Source organism: Cetorhinus maximus, chromosome 17, assembly GCF_964194155.1.
Source record: "Cetorhinus maximus chromosome 17, sCetMax3.hap1.1, whole genome shotgun sequence".
Classification (NCBI taxonomy): domain Eukaryota; kingdom Metazoa; phylum Chordata; class Chondrichthyes; order Lamniformes; family Cetorhinidae; genus Cetorhinus; species Cetorhinus maximus.
Genome location: NC_135895.1, coordinates 94312244 through 94332476, shown reverse-complemented (window position 1 = coordinate 94332476; position 20233 = coordinate 94312244). Strand labels below are relative to the sequence as shown.

Sequence of the window (20233 nt, the reverse complement as noted above, 5' to 3'; positions counted from 1 at the left end):
CCCCCATCCCCCAGATTTATATGACTCAACTGATACATTTACCTGCTCAGGCATTGGGGGTTGCCTTTGAAATTGATTTCAACAATCCATTGCAAAATACATATTCCTACCTGGGTGATGTGTGGACTGAAGAACTTGTGACATTCTTTCCCCTTTGTTAGCAAAATAAACCACGAGGAAGAAATGAATCAAATGGGCTGAGCTGTAAATGAAAGTTGAAAAAGAAAATTAAAACCTTTTGAGTATTTAAGTGTTTAAATTAAACAAATATTGCTCAGTATTTTACGTTTCATCAATAACAGATTCACGTCGCTGATTCACTGCAAATGTTGTTTTCACATTTGTAATTTGCCGCTAGAGGACTATCCTAGGCTCAGGAACTGAAGGAGGTACAAAGTCCACCAGCTGTACTGGTGAATCAGTTAGTGCATAAAATCAAAAACTCGAGATTTACAGACAAAATACAATGATTTTTTAAAAGACACTATGCTGAAAAAGTGCTATTATCAGTTTTACTGATCATGCCTCTTCTATTCAGCGTTCCAATTTCAACAAAGTTTGAGATAGCAATGGACCGCTTCATAGTCACATGACGGCCAGAGGTAAGAGAGGAGGAGATATAAAAATATGTTCTGCAAAGCTTAAAGTGAGATTCCTTCCCTCCGCTCTGCCTGAAGGCTCATTGTCTGCTGATGCTTCATCCTGAACCATTTTCTTGGCAGTTTTGGTCAGTGGTGGTTGGACATTGCCTTCCACCCTCAGTGGGGGAGTGAGGGGGCAGGTCTGAAGCCTACCTCAGCTGGAGCAGGAATCGATTCTGCGCTGTTGGCACTAACCTGAGCCACATGCTAGCTGTCTATCCAACTGAGCTAACCGATCCTCCAAAGTCACATTGCATTTAACAATCTGCAAATGCCATACTATCCAATCCTCAGGAAACAAAGTGATGATACAAATAGTGTACTGTCATAGAGTATTTACAAGGGTTGCACTCAAATTTGTGTGAGTAAAACACAGCCTATTTTCATATGAGATAGTGCTGATTCAGCCTGGGTTATAGTTTGTTAGTAAACATCTGCATTTCAATCTATCCATTCTTCACGTGTGGACCTGGACACTGAAGGGATTTTAGCCATCTCCGATTGGAGAAGTGAAATCGGGCAGCTGTTTCCCCTTCTGTTTCTGCTTTGGTTGTGTTAACGTCACAGACTAACATCCGTGCTTCGTCAACATTTATAAATGTGTTTAGAGCTAGCTGACTAGCTGACATGGTAGTCATGATCATGAAAAAAACTTACAAATGGAGATGATATAAAGATGGATCTTGAAGATTTCAAGTAATGGAGTTGTGACTATTTCTTTTGGCACAATGTTCCACTGTGGGATTGTTCTTGAAAGAAAGATTGTGGATACACTATCTTGGAAACAAATGTTCTTTGTAGTTCGTGGGAGTAGCACTGTGAGTTCAGTTTGGGTTGGTGGGGAGCAGATTGCAGCCAACATGCAGGCCACACATAAATAACTAAGAGAGGGGCCTAGTCCATGGTTGTAGATGCTTATAGAAATGACTGTGAGTTAATGTGGAGATTAGACAATTGAAGTTTAATGAGTAATGCTCTTTTTACTTATGTCTTGTCATTGCTCAAAGACATTTCCTCATGTCTTATCTTTGCTGGAGGACACTAGGTACTTATTTCTATCAATTCCCACCAGTTCACTCCATATTTTATAGAACATGACCAGTCTATTTTTTTCCTTCCTTTGCCTTTGTGATTCCCATTCCAAATCTTTCATCAAGGATGTGACACTGGTGCATTTCCCATACTGATTCATATAGAATAGTGAAGCATGTCGTTGGATCGCTTTAATTTTAAAAATATCTCTAGCCATACAATTAATGAAAATAAATGAAAGTTGCCGTGGTCCTAGAGGACTGGTGGTGAGTTTAACCTGAGGGTCAGCACACCTCAGGCGAGGGTGAGAAGGCTTCATGGATGACCTCAGCCAGTAAGGGAATTGAACTCACGCTGTTGGTGTCAGTCTGCATCACACACCAAGTATGCCACACATGCTCCATGATTGGATGAACAAGCTTTTGGTAAGCTGTTACTCTGATATTCTCAGAAATCCAAGAACCTTGCTTGCTTTGCATATAATCTGCTTCAATGGAATCCCAATTGAAGACTTTTTAAGATGAACCCCCAGGTATGGTTGTGTATCTACCTGTTGGAGAACTTGATTACAGAACTAAAGCTATCTTTTGGTGGTTTGCTCAGCCTATGATGCATATGACATAGTATTTTTTGGTGTTGAATGCCATCTGTCACTGATCTTGCCATTTTTCCAATTTCAGAAGATCATCTTCCAATGAATTAATATTACGGAACTGATCCACTTCCTACTCCTTTCCCGATGCTCTGGAATTTAATGCTACTGCGGAAGCTCCAGCTGGACTCTGGCAGGAGCCTCATTAATAAACATAAATTGGAGACCCATAAATGATTTAAACAGCTCCTAAGCAGAGCAACCCCATTGTCACCCAACCACATGAGAGGGTCATTTTCTTAGAAGAGTTATAAAACCTATGCTTAGTGGGGCTGGGAGTTGCACTTACTAAATAGTTGCAAGATGCATCAGAAAAATAAAACAGATGTTCAAATATTTATCAATAAAAAGAAGTTGATACTGGCAATCACTCAGATCATGCTGAGAAAGTGTAAGCGAGCAAGAGCAAGAAAGAGAACATGTGAGCCAGCAAGAAGAGAGAAGGGAAGGAGAAGAGAGAGAAGAAAAAGAGTATGACTCATTAATCTTCAATCATCTACTCCCCACATTCACTCAAAGTACTTCCTAAGCATCTACAACCATGAACTAACTAAGCCCTCTCTCTCTTACTTATTTCTGTGTGGCCTACTTGTTGGCTGGGTTCTGCTCTCCACCAACCCAAACTAAACTGACAATGTTATTTCTGGTTGATATGAGGTGCACACTTTATATTTATGACTAGGGATCAGATTTCCAAGGTTAGACAGAATTAATATTAGCAAGATTTATCAAAATACATAATCATTGCAAGGTGTGGCTTTTGTCTGCTGTAACTTTTATACAACCTGAGTAATCCTGTTGAAGTTGATAGTTGTTGTACACTAATATTACTGAATATATGGTACGTGACATTCAATACATATTGTCTCAGCAGGAACACTGATTCTCCTGAACCATTATTTTCTCAAACTGGTTGGAATCTAGGTTGTATTGTATTGGAAGAGTCATTTTAATCTGTCAGAAATGTAAGTATTTTGAAAATTGCATGTAGAGCATTAACTAGTTTGGAAATATGGAGTGTTATCTCACAGTGTGTCTTGTTTTGGATTTGTTGAGCATTACTGAAGTGTGTGCTGAGAATCAGATCCATATCTAATTTGAATATTGCTGAAAAAAGAGACAAAATTGTTGTTTTCCCTTATATTGATATTCTTGCAGAGTGTTCTGATGAGCGCAAGATGAAAAGCTTTGACAAGTCTCTTTTTTCAGCTGCACTCAAGTTCTGTACTGCCAAATGACTATCCATATCAAATTGTTGGAGGTTCAGTAAACACCAGCAACCATGCACTATTCATTAACAATTCTATTCGTGTTTTATATTAACCAACATTCGAATGTTAAGAATATTCTAACATAAGGTGGAACCATTTACAAAGTTTCTGAATCCACTAACAACAATATGCATTTGAAGGAGGTTGAGCGACTCAGACCCAATGTGCATCAACAAGGTCAGGGTTAATGTGTGACAGGACTTGCTGCAGCACAGCAGAATTTTACCTACGTTTATGGAGGGTAGAATGCTGTCCAGAAGAGAGCTGGAATAGTCAAATCTGGAGCTGATAAAAGCATGGATGACAGTTTCAGCAACAAATGGTCTAAAGGGAGGGGGAGAGGTAGCAAATGTTAAGAAGGTGAAGTACAGTTTGAGGTTGAATAGGTTGCTATAGTTGTTGGCATGTATACGAGGTTTTTGGTAGGGGCTGAAAACAGTGGCTTTGGTCTTTCCATTGTTTAGCTGGAGAAAATAGAGTCTTATTCAAGGCTGCATGTCGGACAGCCACTCTGACAGCACGGGGGCAGTGGAGTGATTGGGACAGAGGATGGACAGGTAAGTAATGTCATCAGCCTGCACATGGAAGGTGACCCCTGACTGTGTAAGCATCTTCACATAACATCTCCTACCTGCCACACTAGCCTCCCTTGTTGTTCAATGTACCACATCCCCATCACTCATTCTGGCACTCAACTCGTTGCTAACATCTAGATACTGCACCTCACCCTCACACTCCTACCAATGATGTCAGCCTCACACCCAGCTCCTGCAGTTTTCACATACTTCTAACTATTCAACAGTGGCAGACACATCAGCAACACAATCCCTGACATTCTGCCCTCGCTCTTGCAGGGTTAGGTGGTGCATATTAGAGGGAAGCAGAGCAAAATTAGTGAGGGCAAGGACTTCTTGAGCCCTCCTGACAGGAAATTGGCTCTCAGCATTGTGGGCCTGGTGGTGAAAGAATCCATGGCATCTGGTGTTGCTGAGATGCAGATGACAGTATTTTCCTGCCTCACGCCCCTTCTCAACCTCATGCCGCTATTTAGCACAATGAACAAGATGATGTGACCATGGGATTCTTGTTTTCTATCCTGCACCTCCTACCTTCACACCAACTTTCCCCTTTCTGAATTCCTGCTCTCAGACATCCAGCTCTGTTGAAGAATCATATTCGATGCAAAATGTTAACTGTTTCTCTCCCCTAGAAGCTGCCAGTCTTTGTTTTTATTTCAGATTTCCAGCATTATTTTGCTTTTGTCCAGCCATAGTAGCCCAAGGAGGAAGAAAAAGCAACAGCACAGCACTAATAAAGACTTGATCTGACAAGGGAGAATGATAGTTTGTGCGTCAGCGCATTAATATATGCTTCAGGCAATGCATTCTTTGCACGAGTGCCAATATTTCCTATGTGGTTTGTTCCAGTAGCTGTGGCTGGAAAGAAAAAACCTCCAAGAGAAATTACAGCATTAAAACTGCGTGCATCATGTGAACAACAGGAATTATATCTCTGGAAAGCTGCAATACAAATAGCATGTAGGATTTTTTTGGATGGCAGGGTCTCCAGCTCCACCACTGGAAAGGTCGGTGGGGATGCATCCCTGCCAAGGTCAGCCGCCCTGCAGCTATTTAACAATCTGTAGACTGTTCATTGGCTGGAGAGGTACTTCCACCCCTCATTCGGGAAGAAGGCCCTCCTTAGAGACTTGGGCCAGAATTTTCCCATTGGCGTGCGGGGGTGGGACCCGTAAAATGATGCGCGGTGATGTTGGGCGAGTGTCCCGATGTCACTGTGCACCATCGTGTTATTTTGTTGGGTGGGTGCGCGATGATCTCCGATGCACGCTTGCCATTAATTAATGGGCCACTAAAGGCCCTTGAGGCACCAATCGACGGCGATTTGTCGCTGCCCGTGCAATCTTCGGGTCAGCGTACGGGCATAACGGGCAGGCGGGTAGGACACATTTGTGTAAACCTCATCCACGGGCAGGATAAGAGGGCTCAGTGGGGTCGCAAGTGTGCTCTGTCAAATATTGATTTTTCAAAGTTGCTGATGCTTGCCTGTGTGATCTGCAATACTTCAAAACGCACACCAACTGCTTGGTCTGGACTCTCAACCTTCAGGTCAGCACTCTGCAGTGAGGAATCTATTTTGGGCCTGCAGGTTTCAGGAAGCCTTCCCTTAGCCTGGGAATGGGAGCTGAACTCTCCACTGGAGGCACCTCCTCTGAGGAGGAAGGGAGGGCTAGATGGGGGAGGAGGCCAAAAGTGCATATTCAGCCTCCGGGGGAGCCACCTTTGGGAGGACAGACGCAGGCACAAGTGGTGCAGGGACAACAGCAAGTCCAAGGCAGAAGGAGCTGCAGAAGACGCCACTATCCTGCTGCCAGGGTATACAGGCGGTGAAGCAGCTACCTCAATATGTCTGAGGTGCAGTGCCGAAGGAGGCTCCGACTGTCAAGGGAGACAGTTAACTACATCTATCAGATGATGGCCCTGAGATCTCCGTGAACTGTGTGGACACCCCATGCCAGTGGCTCTAAAGGTCACAGCTGTCCTCAACTTCTATGCCTCTGGCTCCTTCCAGGTCTCGGTGGATGATCTTTGCGGTGTCTCCCAATCAGCTGTACACACTTGCGTCAAGCAGGTCACAGACGCTCTGTTCAGGCGTGCATTGTCTTTCATCCACGGCCGCTGGGATGAGGCCAGCCAGACACAGTGAGCCAGGGGCTTTGCGGCCATTGCTGGCTTCCCCCGCGTCCAGGGTGCTATAGACTGTACACATGTGGCCATCAAGGCGCCAGCAGGTGAGCCCGATGCCTTCGTCAACAGGAAGGGCTTCCACTCCATGAACGTGCAGATAGTGTGTGACCACAGGATGCTGATTCTACAAGTCTGTGCAAGGTACCAAGGTAGCTCCCACTACACCTACATCCTCAGACACTCCCAGGTGCCGGGGCTCTTCAGTGCTCCAGCTCGGCTGGATGGATGGCTGCTGGGTGACAAGGGCTATCCCCTCAGAAGGTGGCTCATGACGCCTCTCCACCATCCAAGAACAGAAGCTGAACAGTGGAGCCACGGCACCACAAGGGGAGAGAGCCATTGGCCTTCTCAAGGTGCTCTTCTGATGCCTGGACCGCTCAGGGGGCGCACTCCAGTAACCCCCTGATCGTGTGTTGCTGATAGTGTTGCATGTTGCGCTCACCACAATCTTGCGCTGGAGATGGGGGACGCAGTGGATGATGAAGACATGGACACAGTGGCTGCGGCTGCACTCGATGAATCCAGCAGTGAGTCCGAGGATGAGCACGCACAGGGAAATGCTGAGGGGGTAGACACTGACCCAGGCATACTACAGGGAGGCAGGGTAACCTGGGAGGCTTTAATCCAGTGAACCTCCAGCTAACACACCACATCTGGACCTTCAGGACAAGCCTGGGCTGCAGGCTCCATACTCGATATCTAAGTGCTAAATCTGCCGGGATAGGAACATTAACTAAGGCCCTTGTTAATAAAGCTGAATGTCCGAAAAATAACTCATAACATTGTTGGTAACCATCCACCTGCAGGTGAAAAGAGTCACCCTCAGCCATGGTGACATGTCTCAATTTAATATTATAACAAAATGAACTTAAGAAAACAAAATGACAAAGGTGTTAAAGATCACACCAACTCATAAGGACCTCATTGCGGGCCAACACAAAAGCACCAGTGATAAACCTGTGGTGTGCCTAAGGTGCCTTATGTTTACGTTTTTGGGTGCTATTTCTTGGCGCTGCCCCCTCGCTGGGGGTGTCATCTGAGACAGCCTGCTCACTCTGCTGTCCTGTTGGCCTCCATGACCTTGGCGATTGTCCTCTGGCCCGTGGAGCCTGTGCTGGCCCCACCTGGGAGGGAGCTGCCAGTTCCACAGCTGGCACCACCCCAGTTATCGCAGCCTCACTGGATGCAACAGTCTCTGGGAGAGGGGTGCAGGAGCTGCCGCCCTCATCCACAGAGCCCTGAGAGGAGCCCGCAGAGACAACAGGCAGCTGCTGCGCCGATGTAAGGTTGCTTCGGACCTCCCTGGTTACTGTGGATGGATGGGCACTGAGCTGGGAAACTTGGTTCCCAGACCATCTCCCACACGGGCACTGACCAGCTGAGGTCAATGCCGATGTGAGGGCTTGCTGGTCAGAGCGCATCCCCAGGAAGCCCTGATTGTTCTCCTGATGGAGCCTCTCCACGAGAGTCGCCACTCTCTCCATGGAGGACGCATGGCACTCAGACATAAGGCTCATTGCTTGAACCATAGTCCGCGTAGACTCCTCACCACGGACACCAAGCCAAGCATAGTCTCATGTATCTCCCCCAGATGCTCCGGCACACCCGGCCGCATTTGCTGCATTTGCTGCATCGCGGACGACTCCAGAGGCACATCATCAGGCACCAACTGAGCATGTGCCTGGTCCCCTGCAGTCCTCTGACTGCTGGCACCATGGGCACTCTCTGTCTCTGCCAGCTTCTCCAGTGACTGTGAAGTGCCCTCACCGCTGTGCCCCAGGACACTAGCCAATGTTCTAATTCCCACCGAGGTGTTAGTAGCTGCGCTGGTGCCTGCCTGGCAGAGATGGTGTGACGCTGGTGAGACTGTGACTTCAGGGCCCTCAGGTGTGAGAGGGGGCATCTGTTACTCCTCCTGGCCCTGCTCCACTGATGCTGAAAGGAAGAACAAGGACATTGGGTCAGTTAACATGGAGACAATGTCAATCTGCATCCCTGTCCCCCGGATCATTATCCGCTCATCCTTCCATAAGCAATGGTTGCAAACTTCAATCACTGAACATTCGGCACTGCCATGGCTGTTGGGAGAACAATGGTGACCTCAATGTTGGGCAAACATACCTGCCCGTGGCACCTCAGCCTCACCGACACCGGTGGACCTGGGCGCATGGCGCCTCTCCAAATCTAGGGCATCCTGCTCAAAGTGGCTGAGAATTGCTAACTGGGCCGGCCCTCCGCCAGTCCTCACCCGCTCGGCGGCATTATGTGCATTCATCTCCTGGAAAGCAGAGAAGAGCATTGATTAGTGCTACTTGTACCTGGACTCTCTTTGCGGACAGCCCATCCCAGCCAGAGTGGGACATTGCAGGGCTCCAGTGTCTCCTCACCCCACTGCTGCCGAACACTCACACAAAGATGCCGGGCCTTTCTCCACCCCCACTCTCCAACCCCTTGGCCAAATGCTGCCTCCAGCACATCAGGCACCACATGGTCTAACCTTCCATAGCAAGGAGGTGCAAGCACGTGGAGCGCAGAGGGCAGCAGATGGATCGGTGCCACACTGCCTTGCAGCTCCCCTCCCAGCCTGTCATCACCCTGAATTTGACATGTCCTGGAGTTCCAGCACTGCGCCGAGGTGCAGCTCCTCCAGGTTGCCCCCAAAACAGTCATGTGGGCCTCAGTGTACCACATGCTGCGGGGGCAGAACCCATCTCTTCACCACCCTCTCAGGGTGACCTCGGCATGGGCAATATCTGTTGGCCCACCCAGCGAAGGACATTTGTTGTCAATGATTCAATGAAGTCGCTATGCTCAGACTTGGGGTGGGGGGGCACCAGGGGGAAAAGCCAACCTGCTGGTTTAAGTGACCAATGCCAACATTGCTCTCACCCTCCCTGAGTGCAACAGGTCATTGAAGCGCTTGCGGCACTGGATCCAGGTGCGCCGCACCACGTCACGGGAGCTCACCACCTCCGACACCTCCTCCCAGGCACGTTTGGTTATGTGGGGGGGGCCTCCTCCTCCCACCCTGGGGTACCAGCACCTCCCACCGTGCTGCCACCTACTCGAGGAGGGCAGCAAGGCAATCATCAGAAAAACGAGGGGCACAGTGCCCCCCTGCCCTCCCCTCCTGCCTGGCCTGCTCACCAGCAGCGCTCTGGGGAGCCCTTCCACTGGCCGTGATTCATAGCGTTTGAAAGGCTGCAGCAACTTCTTAAAACAGGCCGAGGGGTCACCATTGGACCTGGTGGTCATTGCAGACCCATCGCCCACTCCCACTGTCCTCAGGAGCAGCGATTCACGCTGGGCAGGCCTTAATTGGCCCACCCGCGTAAAATGGTGGTGCGGACCCGATCACAGGCGGCGATTGTGTCTGTGCCCACTCCTGCACCACCTGCCCGACAGGCAGAAAGTTCTGCCGTTGATCTCTCATCCCAGCAGTGTCACTGGGACCAGTGGCCACTGGGACCACAGGCAGTCCCCAGATCCTAAGTGCCAGGATTCCATGGCAACAGTAAGTCCCAGGCAGGCCGAGCTGGTAGGCTTCGTGCCCATCTCTGACTTCCTCTTGCTGGTCTCAAAAGTGTAGCTGGGCAGGATAGGCCCTTTAAGTGGCCAATAATTGGGCACTTAAGGGTTTGAATTGGGGCAAGGCCTCACCACCCCCATAAAGCCTCTGACAAGTTGAGTAGGGAATTCAAAGGCCATCTAGTGAATTTTACAGGCCCTCCAGCCTGCAAACACACCCGGCAGGGGACATACATTTTTCCCTATTGTGTGTAAATTATCCAATGTCTTTGTTTATTGCAGTCACAAGTTCTTTTTTTATTGATAAAACTATGCTCAAAACTGTGCAGCTTCTTACCTATTTCAGTCTTCTGTTTCATCCCTAATTCACAGACTTTTAAAACTGAGACTCCAAACTCCTACATTTTGTTTCTTCTCATCTTCTCTCCTGCTCTTTGCAACCTTGGTCCTACCCTAACCTTTGACCTTCAGCTCTATTGACAGTGAGGAATTGTTGGCAGAGATACATGGATAGAGAAGGAAGCCATTGTGAACCAATTTAAGTAACGGAGCTCTGTTCATCTGCAATGCCCAATTACATGTAAACATCAGAGATTTTTTAAACATACCTGAAGAATTAATTCACACTCCAAAAGGAGCAGGAGTAGACCATACGGCTTCTCGAGCCTGCTCCGCTATTCAATATGACCATGGTTGATCTTCTGTCTCAACTCCACTTTCCTGACCACTCTCCTTATCCCTTGATCTGAGACACCAAAAACCTGTCTCAGCCTTAAATATATTTAAAGATGGAGTGCCCACAACCCTCTGGGATCAACAATTCCAAAGATTGACAACCCTCTGAGTGAAGAAATTTCTCCTCAAAGTCCCTAAATAATCAACCTCTTATACTAAGAGTCACTTTCTGATGAACTATGTTGCAAAGTGCACAGAGTGACAAAGTCAGGATCAAGTGAAGCTGCAACGCCCCCTACTGTCAAATATTCTGTGCTCGCTCATTTTCTAGATTCACCAGAAGAAAGGCCACTTGGGTCTGCTGGCACCGATGGAAAAGTCCCCATCACAGGGTCAGAAACCTTTTGAGGGCAGGAGTGCTGAGGGGGTGTTGAACTTATCTTATTTCTTGTCAAACCTGCCACTGGAAGTAAATAATTAACTGGAAATTAAATACAGTGTTGTTTAGCAGTTCCTTCCACTTGATCAGAGTGTTCACCTTTGGTCATGGACATAAACAGTGACTCTGTGTAACAAATTCCTTGTACAATTGGTGGGGTCAAACAGCTATTAACTGTTGACCAACTCCATCAGTAATCACTGACCTTGTGGTTATGAGCATACACCAAGCTTGCTGGATGGAGGTGGGGCAGTGTGTAACATGCAGGGTTTTTTAATTATGGATGGTCAATATGTGTAATGGAAGATATAAAAGCACCATCTTAACAACTGGGTGTTTGGCTAACCATTTTTTGATTGTTCGGAAAGAAAGCCAGGGAATTTGTGTACCACGATCGTATGTCATGAGTGGGTGTTCCTGATTATGTGATTTACATCAGTAGCCCAGATTTTACAATAGAAATAATCATGAGGCTATCAATGCTCACTGTTATAACCTGTTATCAAAGAGTAAATCAGACAGCAACTTCTAGTGATCGCACAAAAACAGTTAAACACCAAAATCAGGAAGTTTGTTTCTAGAGTTGCTCTGCTCCTCCAGAAGTTGTGCTTCACCAATATCTCACTGAGAGACTTGGCATTCTCATACATGGAAGGATGACAATTTGTGGCATTTATGTGTCAGATATCCACAAAACATGCCAGAAAATGTTAGGTCTTCTCCATTAAAGCTTATTATTTTTAAAATTGTTGTTGCCCCTTTGATTTGTTCCCTGGGTTGCATTCAACAGTGCTCTACAGTCTTTAATTCCTGGTGACTCCAGTTTGCAGTAGTGAGGAGACATTTTTTCTATCCCATCTTTACACCTGGTAATCAGTATAAACATTCAAAAGTTTACCTTCATTCTGAAAGCTTTGTTTGAATTGAGCCCAGGCTAGTGAAATGGTAGTTTCCCATATTCATTTTGTTATTTATGTCTTTGGAACCCAACGTGAGCAGACTGACTTCAGTTGTTAGTTGCAATGGGATCAATGCATAAAACCATACATAATTCAATAATCTCAGCCAGCCACAGGGGCATCTGGTGGAAAATAACATGCTGGTAAAGAAGGGTGCTCTGCTGAACTGGATTATTCAGGCAGAAAGGAGAGAGCTTTACTCTGTTATTATCAATAATATAACTGACTTAAGATTGCTACCATTTTCCCAACCCAAAAAAGTACAAGTCTTTGAATAAGAAGTGGGACTCAGGCATGGAGTTCATTTATATTTAGAAACATAGAAACATAGAAACTAGGAGCAGGAGTAGGCCATTTGGCCCTTCGAGCCTGCTCCGCCATTCAATATGATCATGGCTGATCCTCTATCTCAACGCCATATTCCTGCTTTCTCTCCATACCTCTTGATGCCCCTAATATCCAAAAAACTTATCAATTTATTTCTTGAATATACTCAGTGGACTGTCCTCCACACCCCTCTGTGGTAGAGAATTCCACAAGTTGACCACCCTCTGAGTGAAGAAATTTTTCCTCAGCTCAGTTCTAAATGGCCTGCCCTGTATCCTAAGACTGTGGCCCCTGGTTCTAGGCTCCCCAACCAGGGGAAACATCCTCCCTGCATCTAGTCTGTCTAGCCCTGTTAGAATTTTATATGTTTCAATCGGATCCCCTCTAGTGAAACAGGCCCTGTTGAACCAATCTCTCCTTATATGACAGTCCTACCATCACCAGTATCAGCCTAGTGAACCTTTGCTGCACTCCCTCTATGGCAAGTATATCCTTTCTTAGGTAGGGAGACCAAAACTGCATGCAGTACTCCAGGTGTGGTCTCACCAAGGCCTTGTATAACTTCAGTAAGACATCCTTACTTCTGAACTCAAATCCTCTTGCAATGAAGGGCAACATACCATTTGCCTTCCTAATTGCTTGCTGACCTGCCTGTTTACTTCCAGTGACTGGTGTACAAGGACACCCAGATCCCTTTGTACATCTACATTTCCCAATATATCACCATTTAAATAATACTGTCTTTCTGTTCTTCACACCAAAGCATATAACTTCACATTTATCCACGTTACACTGCATCTGCCATGTGTTTGCCCACACACACAAACTTGTCTAAATTGCCCTGAAGCCTCCTTGCGTCCTCCTCACAGCTCACAACCCCACCCACTGACTTTGCCTAATCCTTTCCAAGTGCCTTCCAAGTGTTCTATTACCACGTCTTTCATAATAGACTCTAGCATTTTCCCCACTACTGATGTTAGGCTAACTGGTCTGTAATTCTCTGTTTTTTCTCTCCCTCCTTTTTTAAATAGTGGGGTTACATTTGCCATCCTCCAATCTGTAGGAACTGCTCCAGAGTCTATAGACTTTTGGAAGATGACCACCAATGCATCCAATATTTCCAGGGCCACTTCCTTTAGAACTCTGGGATGTAGATTATCAGGCCCTGGGGATTTTTCAGCCTTTAACCCCTTTAATTTCTCTAGCACCATTTTTTTTACTAATCCTTATTTTCTTCAATTCCTCCCTTTCACTGGACCCTTGGTTCTCTAACATTTCTGGGAAATTATTTGCGTCCTCTTTTCTGAAGGCAGAACCAAAATATGTGCTTAATTCTTCTGCCATTTCTTTGTTCCCCATTATAATTCCCCCCATTTCTAACTGTAAGGGACCTACATTTGTCTTTGCTAATCTTTATCTCTTCACATATTTATAGGAGCTTTTACAGTCAGTTTTTATGTTCCCTACAAGTTTACTCTCATACTCCATTTTCCCCTTCTCGATCAATCTTTTTGTCCACTTTTGCTGAATTCTAAACTGCTCCCAATCCTCAGGCTTGCTGCTTTTTCTGGCAATTTTTTATATCCCCTCTTTGGATCTAATACTATCCCTAATTTCTTTTGTGATCCATGGTTGAGCTACCTTTTATTTTTGTTTTATTTTTGTGCCAGACAGAAATGAATAATTGTTGTAATTCCTGCATACATTCCTTAAATATTAGCCATTGCCTATCCACCGTCAACTCTTTTAGTAAGGTTCCCCAATCCATCATTGCCAACTTGCGCCTCATACTCTTGTAGCTCCCTTTATTTAGATTCAGGACCCTAATTTCAGATTCAACTTCTTCACTCTCCATTTTAATGAACAATTCTATCACTTTAGGGTCACTTTTCCCCAAGGGAACAACAAGATTGTTAATTAATCCTTTCTCATTGCACAATATCCAGTATAGAATAGCCTGCTCTCTAGTTGGTTCCTCAACATATTGGTCTAAAAAACCATCACATACATACTCCAGGAAATCCTCCTCCACAGTATTATTGCTAGTTTGGTTTGTCTAATCTATATGTAGATTAAAGTCACCCATGATTATAGCTGTACCCTAATTCCATGCGTCTCTAATTTCCTACTTAATGCCTTCCCTTACATCTCCATTACTATTTGGGGGCCTACAGACAACCCCCACCAATGTTTTCTGCACCTTGGCATTTCTTATCTCCACCCAAACAGATTCCGCATCATGATTTTCTGAGCCAATATCCTTCCTCACTATTGAATTGATTTCCTCCTTTACTAACAATGCTACCCCACCTCCTTTCCCTATTTGTCTGTCCTTTCTAAATATTGAATACCCCTGGATGTTCAGTTCCCATCCTTGGTCACCCTGCAGCCATATGTCCATAATTGCAACTATATCATAACCGTTTATATCTACTTGCACTGTTAATTCATCTACCTTATTGGAAATGCTGTGCGCATTAAGATACAATGCTTTTTAGACTTGTCTTTTTAACTCTGTTAGTCATCTTAGCTTTATTTTGCACTATGACCCCATTTGTTTTTTGCCCTTTGCCTTCCACTTTTGCTTCTTACTTTTCTGTCTTTAATTTTTATCCTTGTTTCCCCCTCCTCTGTCTCCCTGCTCAGGTTCTTATCCTCTTGCCATTGTAGTTTAAACCCTCCCCAACTGCACTAGCAAACACCCCTGGGGACATCGGTCCCGGTCCTGTCCAGATGCAACCCGTCCTGTTTGTACTGGTCCCAACTTCCCCAGAACTGGTCCCAATGTCCTAGGAATCTGAATCTCTCCCCTCTACACTATTTCTTCAGCCACATATTCATCCAATATATCCTGCTATTTCTACTCTCACTAGCACGTGGCATTGCTGGTAATCCTGAGATTACTACCTTTGAGGTTCTACTTTTTAATTTACACCCTAATTCCCTATATTCAGCTTGTAGGATCTCATCCATTTTTTTACCTATGTTCCTGGTACCAATGTGTACCAAGACCACTGGCTGTTCACCCTCCCCCTTCAGAATGCCCTGCAGCCTCTCAGAGACACCCTTGACCCTGGCACCAGGGAGGCAGCATACCATTCCAGAGTCTCTTTTATGGTAGAAATGCCTGTCTGTTCCCCTTACTATTGAATCCCCTATCACTATAGCCCTACCATTCTTCTTCCTCCCTCCTTGTGCAGCACAGCCACCCGTGGTACCATGCACTTGGCTCCTGCTGCTTTCCCCTGAGAAGTCATCTCCCCCAACGGTATCCAAAACGGTATATCTGTTAGATAGGGGGATGGCCATTGGGGACTCCTGCACTACCTGCCTTCCTCTACTCTGCCTAGTGGTCACCCATCCCCTGTCTGCCTGTTCAGTCTTTACCTGAGGTGTGACCACCTCACTGAACGGGCTGTCCATGACAATCTCAGCATCATGGATGCTCCACAGTGAATCCACCCACAGCTCCAGCTCCAAAATGTGGTTAGCCAGTAGCTGTAGCTGGACAAACTTCCTGCACACATGGTCACCAGGGCCACTGGAAGTGTCCATGACTTCCCACATAGCGCAGGGGGAGCATATCATGGGTGTGAGCTCTGCTGCCATGACTTCCCTTTAGATTAAGCTCGTTAGTTACTCCCTTTAAAGAATACTAACTACTCGGGGACTTATTTCACTCCAAACACTCCCACTACAGTCCAAAGTCCTCACCCTATTTTGTTTAAACTAATGGACTACAGCAGTTTAATTAGTAGAAAAAGTAGAAGTAGAAGTACTCACCTGATCCTACTTACCAATCAGCTGCCTCCCCGTGTCACATCACTTTTTCAATCGTGACGTCACTTCGAACTTCACCGTCTGAAGGTCCTGAAGGTACACCTCTCCTCTCCGATCTTGGCCACTGTTTTTCACTCCCTATTATACCACTCTCCGGTCTGAAACTCACCTTCTTCCAACACTAACAGCAACTTTCAGTCCATTGCTAAATTGAAGAAAGACTGGACTTTAGATAGAATTTAATCCTTAATTTAACCCTTAAACTCCCTCAGTCACCAATCTCCAGCTGAAGCTCTCTACTGCAGCCGAACACAGCACTCCAGTTATTTTGTTCACTTTTCTCTTCATATCTTCTGCCACTTTCTGTACTGCAGCAACTACAGTATTTTTTTCTATATAAATGGCACATTTAATAAGTACTGAAGCTTGAGTTCTTTATATACAAAGAGTTACACTTTACAATCTTTGTTTGGTACCTAGAGCCATTAGATAGCAAACTTCAGTCTGTCATCCAACTCCTAATTCTGTTAATCTATAAACCCACACAAGGGAATGTTTTCCAACTACTGATACAATCCACTAACACAAACTATTAGCGGAATGTGAAATTCTGATAATACTTACGCAAGTTACTCAGCGTGTTTTAAACGTTCTCAATCTATTTAGACTGTACACAGCAATATATAATTTGTTTTATATTGTTTATTTATATAATTTATATAATACAATATATAATTGTTTATTTATATAATTAAGAAAATAATTAATTAGTCAATTAAAATACATTAAGGATGGCAGGGCAGGTGATGTGTTGCAGCTGGAGCTGGTGGACACCATATGATCCACAGAAACTACACTGGCATAAATGTCTGCAGCTTGAGGAATCTCAGCTCAGAGTTAATGAGCTGGATGCCAAGCTATAGATGTTAAGCTCCAAGAACTGTTTGGCAATAAAGACCGACACCAAGACAGACTCCTTCAGATAGAGAGTTTCATTTCTGGTGCATAGAACTCTCTACAGAGAGAACCTGTCTCACCCATCATCCCTTTTATACATCCAAATGGGTACTTAGGTTGTTAACTGATAATTAGCAATTGAGCTCTTTGTGAGTTAACTGTTTCCTTCCCCAACAGATTCCCTTCTTAAGAAGAAAATAACCCTTAAGTTTATATAATCACAAAAAAAAGATGGGGGACGTTCTCTTCCATAACACAAACATCAATATATATTTTTCATTCAATTAATCCATCTTACTCCCCCTTCTTAATAAAACACATGTATAGAAATATAATGTCCACATAAAAGAATATTCCTTTTTGCCTTCCCAAAGGAATAGACATCCTTCTTTGAGGATCTCCAATAGCTTTTTGGAACTCGCTCCTCTTTCTGTGGAGCAGTTGGACAATTGATAGCTGTTATCAATCCATTTGATCTTGCCAATCTCCTTATTCTCTAGCACATGTTTTAAGCTTGCAATGTCAATCTGCAATCTCTTTTCGTTAACGCACTTTGTAGAGTGAACATTTTCCCAAAGTGACTTATTGCCTAAGACAATAGGTACCATTCCTGAATACCCTTTTCCATTCAAAATTTCTGCCAGTATCTGATATAAAGGCTCAGGTTTTCCAGCCCCGTTGTGGGTGAGACCCGCCGCGGCCGAGGTGGCACCCCAGCCAGAAGTCCATTTACTTGCAGCAGGACTGGAAGATCCCGGTGGCGGGAGGGTGTGGAAAATGCTACCCATAGAATACCATATCTACCGCTTCAACAAGGGTGAGAGTCTTGTACTTTTTAAAACTCTTCATATCTGTTTAGATTCCCATGTCAAGGGGCAGCATTTACCTTTCTCCCCCATGAGAAATATTATAAATCCTCCTGCACTCGAAAATCCATTACAGGTTTGCATAAGACGCATCACTAAACACAGTTTCATTTTTATAAGATCACCCAGAGATGGGAATTTCAAAACACGCTGCTCCATTTTTAATTTTGTCAATGCTTTGTTTGCTCAAATGATTTCTTCGGCTTTGAGGTCATTCATTTTAGTGCTCAATTCCAAAGCGTCAAAACTGATGTCTGGCCTTGTTTGTTTACCTAGCCAGTTGAGGTGCCCAATTACACTTCTGAGTTTCTCTTTTTCCATTTCAGAAGCCATTGGATCTTTCCGGGAAGCCCTACCACGACCAATCGCAATGGGATTGACATTCTCTAAGTAGGATTGCTGATGTAAAATGATGTGTGATCTGCTCTGCCTAATTTCCAGTCCAATGTATTTAAATGCAGAAGCCTGACTTCCAATTTTGAACTCCATTTTGAGCCCATTAATGACAACTGTTTCAAATTCGCTACCTTCTCCCCACAAAAAATCGTCTATATGCATCATAAGGATGCCTGCAAATTTCCCTCCATGGTGCCAATAAAACATTGCTGAGTCTGCTTCCAACTGAAGACAGCCCAACTTTAACAAAACTGACCTCACTGAGAAATACCAAACTCTGGAGGCATCATTTAAACTGTATATGCATTTATTTAGCTTCCAGAGAGCCCCTTCTGCATTTGGTGCCTCTTTCGGTGGACGGAGAAATATTTCCCTTTGAAGTTGGTGTCCCTGCAAAAAAGCAGCTTTAATATCAATGGACTTACATTCCCAAGCATTTGTAGCGAATAGAGCCAAAAAGATATTCAGAATAACTTTCCCTGCCATAGGTAAATCTACTCTCATATCCCGGTCACCCAATTTTTCTTCAAACCCTCGCGTCACTAGCCTGGCTTTAGCTTTGTAAGTCCCATCAGGAAGCACCTTTTCCGTGCATGTCCATCTGTGAGATAGAGCTGGTTGTCCGCTATTTGGCACGTCTGTATACCCTAAACTCATTCCAACTATGTAGTTCTTGCCATTTGGCATCCTTTATTAATTTATTGTCTAATTTGTTTAAAGCTACCAAGACTTCTCGATCACATGGGCTTCTGCTCCTTGTAGCGTTATCAGTCTGCCTTGACCTTGTTAAGCTGTGCCCTCTATCCTACCCTCTATCATGCTCCAGGCTGTTACTGCTTGATTTCCCTCTCCCAGTTATAGATATTCTTTCCACAGTTTGCGATCTCTTCCTATGGGCACGATCACTCCCAGACCCACTGTCTGAACTGATACTACATTTCCGTGCCTTCCATTTTTGTGCTTCATGTTCCCAATCCATAGGCCTAACCTCCTGTCCTTTATCTCATATGTTTAACCAGAGTTTATATTTTCCAGTGGCCTTCCTTGCTCTACCTACAATCGTCACATCCCACCATTGACTGGTCCCTTCTGGCAAGTATGTAACTTTAGTGCCAGCTTTTGGTAGTTGTGCTCTGGGACAAATCGCCTCATCTTGTTCATCCGAATTATTGCGTTCATCTTCAGATACCCCGTCAACTTCAGCTACCTGGTCCTCACAATCATGCAACATATGGGTATGAGAAGTACATAGCTCGTCATCACTTCCTTCAACCCTTTCCGGACCTGCAAATTTGTAATCCGTGCCAACTAACCTCAATGAGTGTACCCGAATAGTCTGGTTCCCATGTTGTAAAATCACTGTTTTACCATCGTTACCTATAATCTTTCCCAGGCCTTTCCACTCATTAAGTCATTCTCTTTCATAGTATACCACGTCTCCCTGATTGAAAATAGTTTCAGAATAGAGCTCGCCAAATTCTTTCTGAAACTTTGGCTTTAAGGAATGCTCTTCTACCCACGTTTAGTGCATCTGGGTGATGTCAAATTTCCAGGATTTTCGTATTGGAATGTGCACACTTTAGTTAACAGCTATCTCACAAACTTGAAATTGGACACGGGAGCCAGTGTTACGGTCCTATTGGACAAAGAACCATGGCTGAGAGACCTCTGGCTTTGAACAACATACACTCCGCTCTATGTGTCTGGAGGAATCTGACTTCTGGTCATCGGCCTGATTCTTGATACACTAAGGTAATCTTCGAGCTGATGTACATCATCTATAACCAGTCTTTTTCTCTCTTGAGCAGAGATGCCTGTGTAGCCTGAATCTCCTCAAAATGGCAGAAGATGCCATGCCAACCACTGTCGTAAATTATATGGAACTGCAAGTTTCTGAGAGCTCCAACAAGAAAGAGTATTCTGACTGAGACTTCAGCTCTGAACT

General features: G+C 44.9%; 1 protein-coding gene across 4 annotated transcripts in view; it reads right to left on the bottom strand.

Annotated features, from left to right (window-relative positions):
• The window catches only part of LOC144692594 (KN motif and ankyrin repeat domain-containing protein 4-like), a 121442-nt gene that overhangs the window by 51058 nt on the left and 50151 nt on the right, over positions 1-20233 (bottom strand). For all 4 annotated transcript variants that reach the window (XM_078561607.1, XM_078561606.1, XM_078561610.1 and 1 more), the window contains exon 2: positions 111-202. In XM_078561607.1, the coding sequence (XP_078417733.1) occupies positions 111-144 (34 nt within the window). In that variant the 5' untranslated portion in view covers positions 145-202. The remainder of the gene's footprint in view (positions 1-110; positions 203-20233) is intronic.